The sequence below is a fragment of the Macaca fascicularis genome, chromosome 11 (assembly GCF_037993035.2).
Source record: "Macaca fascicularis isolate 582-1 chromosome 11, T2T-MFA8v1.1".
NCBI lineage: Eukaryota > Metazoa > Chordata > Mammalia > Primates > Cercopithecidae > Macaca > Macaca fascicularis.
The window spans coordinates 7,390,310-7,397,323 of record NC_088385.1 but is presented as its reverse complement, the minus strand read 5'-3'; the positions used below and the strand labels follow the sequence as shown (position 1 = coordinate 7,397,323).

The window sequence follows — 7,014 nt, the reverse complement described above, 5'->3', positions numbered from 1 at the left end:
TTGATCACCGAAGGCTCCTCACAGCAACCGCTCCTTTCCGGAGTCGGATGAGAGGAGACTTGTGACTGGCAATTGGCAGGGGCGGGGCGGGCTAGGCCTGTAGCGCTGGGCGACCGTCCTGGGCATGGATTGGGCCACGGGGTTGTCACCGTTATCCGGGAGGCGTGGTCAGCGCTAATAAAGGCGGGGGCCGGCGCGGCAGCTGCAGTAAGTTCCACCGCAGCTAGACCTCGGAGTGGTCGGCGCCAGGCGGAGCTCGTCAGTTCCGTCCACTTCAGCTGCAGCGTCCCCCGCCGGGTGTCTCGCCGCAGCCTCGGGAGAGGAACAGACCCTCACTCTCTCTGTCAGAAAAATGTGAGTTGACTCTGGTGTGGGAGGCTCGGCACCTCCTTGACAACTCTCACTCCAAGCTCCCGACTCTGCGGGACGGAAAATGGCGCATTGCAGCAGCTGCAGCAACGCGGGGAGTCACCACCGCGCGCCGCCTCCGGACCGGGCCACCCCCAGGGAGGGGGGCTAGCACCCCATTCTCGCACCAGCCACAGCTAGCACCCCACGGGCAGTGCAGGGGCACAGGGGTCCCGCAATCACTGCACCCTCTCCTGTCGTCTGAGTGGCGCCTCATTCTGGTTTTAGTATAGTGGAGACTCGGAGAGGGCGGGGGCTGGGGGTGGTGGATGGGGACAACTGGGCAAGGGACTCGAAAGGCATTTCTGTCATCTGGCTAAATAACTGCTTAGCGCTTCAGGAAAGACAGTCATGGGTGCAACTGCCAGTTGTTAACTTGGGTTGCCCTACAATCTCTGGATTTGTTTACCCCTCACCCAAAGTGTGATGTCTAGCCCCCCTCATGGCAGTGAGCAAAGTTCCAGAAACTTATCTGCCAGTTCTCTGGCACCAGGTGAGCAGCTCAGAAAGACTCAAGGGGTAGTGGGATAGTGGCCTGTCATCCCAAGCGGCTGTTCATGCCGAGGCCGCTCGTATAAGAGACGTTTTTCTATCACCGAGTCTTATCAAATATTTGGAGGAGAAATAGGGAGAGCGGAGCTTCCTCCTTTCCTCCAACACACACAGTTTAGTCTCCAGCAATCTTCAACATCACCCCCTTCACAAGATCCTGTGGGAAAACTACGGCTAAACCAATGAAGTACTTCTCTTTCAAGACCTCAATATGTCTAATACAGATTTTTTCTTTCTGATTCCTACCCTGGCCTGGTCCTAGATGTATTTATGTTGCTTCTATAAGTGACAAAAAAGGGAAAGATTTACTTGTGTTACATAAGGGTTGTAATTATCCCTAGATATTTTACTGCTGAATGTTTCCAACTCCCAACAAGTAGTAAGTGAAATTGGCCTTGCAAATACTTCATAGCCATTTCACTTTTTCTTTTGATTACTATGGTTTTAACCAGATATGAGTGTTCTATGCATTTTGGGCAAGCCGTAGAATTCCAGTTGTTTTCATTTTGGGGCGGGGGCCTCCAGATGGTATCCACGTGGGATGAACAGAAGGCAACGGAGAAATCCTGGTGGCTAGCGGGGCATCACGAGGTCTCTGACCTTAATCTTGTCATTGGTGCCACCATCCTGGACTGCTTCCAACCCTGGCTGCTACCTAGTCATTGAATTTTCTGCCTTAAGTCGAGAACTAGATTGCTTAGCTAGCTCAGTGGCAGGACAAGAGTCTTATGGCTCCCATGACTTTGTGTCTATCTTTGCTTTACCTCCTTTGCACCTTAGAGGGAAATGGGAAAGTGATCCTTTAAGTGGAGAATGAGTCAGGTGTAATCTGCTACTATAGCCTCTCTGAGGAGTTATTCTTTATCTTTTTAGACTAAAAGAAATTCACTTAATCAAGGAGGAGGAGCTTCTGGGTATTAGTTCTATTAGTCAAATAGTTTCCTTTTTGGTGACTTTGTGATGGTTTCATTTTTGTTGCATTTACTCTTGGACTGCTCCTGTGAAGTATGTTTGGTGAGATTCTGCTTCTGTATGAGGAGTTCTTACTGTAATTTCTGTTCTCCATCAAATTTGAGAGATCTCCCCCTTGCCTGTGGGTGCTTCCTTGGCCAAGAACATCTCATGACTTAGGTTATACTTCCGGGAATTCTTTAGGAGGTGAGTTTAGCCTTCATGTTTTGGGACACGGAGAGGAGTTTGTCTTGAACACCACACACTGGCTTTGAGTGGTACAGAACGAGAGAACATTCTCTGTGTGTATAGTACAGTAAACCAAGATCTCTCTTTGGGATGTAAGTAACCAAGGGAGTCATCTGAGACTCTGTGCCAAATCCAGAAAAGGAAGGGACAGAATGTCTATAATGCATGCACATTGAGGACAATTTCTAGCATCTTTGCTTCCTGTCTATGCTCTTGGAACAGTTTCCATAACTAATGTAATTGCTTTGGGCCCCAGATTCTATCTAAGTGAAATCCCCATTTTCTCTGCCAAAAACAAAGCAAACAAACAGTCCTGACTCACTCCGCCTACATAGACTTTGCCTTTGGTGATTTTCTAAGCTGCCGTTATGGTAGCTCTGATTTCCTCATCTTGTGTGAAGCATAACCAATAACTGGGCATATAAACCAATAACCATAACCAATAACTTGAATGTAAAAAGGGGTGAACTGACAGACATTACAGCGTACAGCCTCCCTCCTGGCTGCTTGGCAGGATACAGCCTCCCTCCTGGCTCCCTTCATGGACTGGTGTTGAGTGTCTGCAGCTTTTCCAGGCACACGGTGTAAGCTGCCAGTGGATCTACCATTCTGGGGTCTGGAGGATGGTGACCTTCTTCTCATAGCTCCACTAGGCAGTGTTCCAGTAGGGACTCTGTGTAGGGGCTCCAACCCCTCATTTCCCTTCTGTACTGCCCTAGCAGAGGTTCTCCATGAGGGCCCTGCCCCTGCAACAGACTTTTGCCTGGGCATCCAGGCGTTTCCATGCATCTTCTGAAATCTAGGCGGAGGTTCCCAAGCCTCAGTTCTTGACTTCTGTGCATCTGCAGGCTCAACACCATGTGGAAGCTGCCAAGGCTTGAGGCTTCCACCCTCTGAAGCCAGGGCCTGGGCTCTGCATTGGCCCCTTTCAGCTACAGCTGCAGTGGCTGGGACATAGGGAACCAAGTCCCTAGGCTGCACACAGCATGGGGACCCTGGGCCTGGCCCACAAAATCACCTTTTCCTCCTGGGCCTCCAGGCCTGTGATGGGAGGGGCTGCTGTGAAGGCCTCTGACATGGCCTAGAGACATTTTCCCCATGGTCTTAGGGGTTAACATTAGGTTCCTTGCTATTTATGCAAATATCTGCAGCTGCCTTGAATTTCTCCTCAAAAAAGTATTTTTTTTTTCTTTTGTACTGCATCATCAGGCTGCACATTTTCTGAACTTTTATGCTCTGTTTTCCTCTTAAAATGAAATGCTTTTAACAACACCCAAGTCACCTTTCGAATGCTTTGCTGCTTAGAAATTTCTTCTGCCAGATACCCTAAATCATCTCTCTCAAGTTCAAAGTTCCACACATTTCTAGGGCAGGGGCAAAATGCTGCTGGTGTCGTTGCTAAAGCATAACAAGAGTCACCTTTGCTTCAGTTCCCAACAAGTTCCTCATCTCCATCTGAGACCACCTCAGCCTGGACCTTATTGTTCATATCACTGACAGCATTTTTGTCAAAGCCATTCAACAAGTCTCTAGGCCATTCCAAACTTTCCCACATTTTCCTGTCTTCTTCTGAGCCCTCCAAACTGTCCCAACGTCTCCCTGTTGCCCAGTTCCAAAGTTGCTTCCACATTTTTGGGTATCTTTTCAGCAATGTCCCACTCTCCTGGTACAAATTTACTGTATTAGTCTGTTTTCATGCTGCTGATAAAGACATACCCAAGACTGGGAAGAAAAAGAGGTTTAATTGGACTTACAGTTCCGCATGGCTGTGGGAAGGCCTCAGAATCATGGCAGCAGGCGAAAGGCACTTCTTACATGGTGGCAGCAAGAGAAAATGAGGAAGAAGCAAAAGCAGAAACCCCTGATAAAACCATCAGATCTCATGAGACTTCATCACTATCACGAGAATAGCACGGGAAAGATGGGCCCCTTGATTCAGTTGCCTCCCTGAGTCCGTCCCACAACATGTGGGAATTTTGGGTGATACAATTCAAGTTGAGATTTGGGTGGGGACACAGCCAAACCATTATCAGTGGGGAAATGCCATGTAGGACAAGGCTAGCACATTTGTCCCTGTAGCCATCATGGCAGAGGACTTGTTTGAGTTGGGTCAAAGGATAGCCCCAGACAAGATCTCTTGATGCCATCCTGGACGTCCCTGAACCGCATCCAAATGTTGCTGCAGAGTCTTTCATCTTTTACTTTTTGCCTCTATGCTGCATCTCCCTATTTGAGATTGCCAAGGAGTAAGAATCCATTCTAATTTTGTATAGCCTAATCATAATTGTTTAAGTGGTTTGGGGTGAGGATGCATGTGAGTCCTTTCTTTTTTTTTTTTTTTTTTTAAGATGGAGTCTCACTCTGTCGCCCAGGCTGGAGTGCAGTGGTATGATCTCGGCTCACTGCAAGCTCTGCCTCCCAGGTTCACGCCATTCTCCTGCCTCAGCCTCCCGAGTAGCTGGGATTACAGGCGCCCGCCACCACGCCCGCATAATTTTTTCTATTTTTCAGTAGAGACAGGGTTTCACTGTGTTAGCCAGGATGGTCTCAATCTCCTGACCTCGTGATCCGCCCACCTCGGCCTCCCAAAGTGCTGGGATTACAGGCATGAGTCACCGCGCCCGGCCCTTTTTGTCTGTTTTTTTTTTTAGAGATGGGGTCTTGCTATGACGCCCAGGCTGGCCTCGAACTCCTGGGCCAGGAGGACGCGAGGAGCACTTCAGCCTCCTGAGTAGCTGAGACTACAGGTGTGTGCTACCACGCACTGCTCCTTTCTTGTCTTGGTCACTTTGTGTACTCTGCCCATGTCTTTCCACAGGTCTGCTCCAGCTCAGCCACCTGCTGAAGGGACAGAAGGGACTGCCCCAGGTGGGGGTCCCCCTGGCCCTCCTCCTAACCTGACCAGTAACAGACGACTACAGCAAACCCAGGCACAAGTGGAGGAGGTAGGTAGATAGCTGTTTCTCTGAGAGTTTCCAACTCTAGGAGTTTGGAACAAAAGGGAACTTCTTATCTTTTCTCCTTTTTTTGTAGGAGAACAGTCAAAAAGGCCCCGAGAGGCAGAGCACCCTTTAGAGTTGCACAGGGCCAGACTTGTGATTCTCTGGTTGTTGTTCTTTCCTCTGTCTTTGGCAGGAAGCTTAGTAGCTTTGTTTCTGTGCCCTCCTCAGGTGGTTGACATCATACGTGTGAACGTGGACAAGGTCCTGGAGAGGGACCAGAAGCTGTCAGAGTTGGATGACCGAGCTGATGCCTTGCAGGCAGGAGCATCACAATTTGAGAGCAGTGCTGCAAAGCTAAAGAGGAAGTATTGGTGGAAAAACTGCAAGGTGAATTTTCTTGTCCCCTCCTCCATCTTTTCCTGGGCTTCCACTGGTAGAAGGCAAGAAAACCTTCAACTTCTACATTTCTTCCCTCTGATGGTGTAGTATCTCTCTGACCAGCATAATGCTTGAGAGGAAATCTGAAAAGCCTCCTTTTGAGATTGCATTACCCAGAATTGGCCACCAGGGTAGGCTAGAGTATTCGGAACCGCTATCAGGAAAAAAGTGATACCCTGAGGAGTTTGGAACGGTTAGTTAAGGAGCTTTTCCCCCATAGGAGTGGCCTGCAAAAATTTTCTCCTGTCTCATCCTCAGACACACCCAACATCAGCACAATGGCTCAGGTATATGTATATATACACACACACATATTATATATATACACACACAATATATATATATACACACACACATATACACATACACATTATATATATACACACACATAATATATATATACACACATACACATATATACACACACATATATACACACACACAAAATATGTATATACACACACATATGTACACATACACATTATATACACACATACAATATATATACACACACACATAATATATATACACATACACACATAATATATATACACACACTATATATATACACACACAATATATATACACATACACACATAATATATATGTACACACACACTATATATACACACACACTATATATACACATACACACATATATACACACACATAATATATATATACACACACATAATATATACACACTATATATATACACACACATATATACACACACACATAATATGTATACACACACATTATATATACACACACATAATATATATATACACATAATATGTATACACACAGATACACATAATATATATACACACACACACACTTCATAATATATAAATATATATATACACACACACACACACTTCTTTTTCTTTTAAATTAGCTTTCTCAGGTTGAAATATATGTTTTTAAATGACTGCAACTTTTGGGAATGAGCTGAACACTTCACAGTGAAAACTGAACCAATTGGTTAAATATCCAGAGTCTGTATCTCTATTGGAATGCCTTCTAAAGCCCCAAGACACCAGGAACCAAGCAAAGAGGAGCTCAGTGCAGGTCCTGTGATGAATCTGAAAAGCTACAGATGTACTGAGGTTATGATCCCCTGGGAAGCAGAAGGGTAGGGCCTCTCTAAGAAGCCTGCAGTCTCCTGGGTGATGAGTGTTTTTTCCACTGTCCTGAGGGTGGAGGGAATTCTGTTTCCCACTAGAGATGTGGTTCTTTTCCTCATTCCTGAAATTCAAGGGCTCATTTTTTGTCCATGTTTCCTCAGATGATGATCATGCTGGGAGCCATCTGTGCCATCATCGTGGTAGTTATTGTAAGTAAGTATCGCTGAGGTTGCTGGTGGGTTGAAGAGGTGGGAAGGTCCTGGAGTCTTCTCCCTGCCTGCCTGCCTGCCTGCCTGGGGAGTGGGGCTGCTCTGACTGAGGTATGGAGACCGCTGCTATGGGAT

At 46.8% G+C, this 7,014-nt stretch overlaps 1 protein-coding gene across 2 annotated transcripts in view; it reads left to right on the top strand.

The window, feature by feature from the left end:
- Positions 1 to 206: 206 nt before the first annotated feature.
- Positions 207 to 7,014, top strand: part of VAMP1 (vesicle associated membrane protein 1) — a 28,751-nt gene continuing 21,943 nt past the window's right edge. For both annotated transcript variants that reach the window (XM_065523638.2, XM_005569903.4), the window contains exons 1-4: positions 207 to 354; positions 4,979 to 5,105; positions 5,331 to 5,489; positions 6,832 to 6,883. In XM_065523638.2, coding sequence (XP_065379710.1) covers positions 353 to 354; positions 4,979 to 5,105; positions 5,331 to 5,489; positions 6,832 to 6,883 — 340 coding nt within the window. In that variant the 5' untranslated portion in view covers positions 207 to 352. The remainder of the gene's footprint in view (positions 355 to 4,978; positions 5,106 to 5,330; positions 5,490 to 6,831; positions 6,884 to 7,014) is intronic.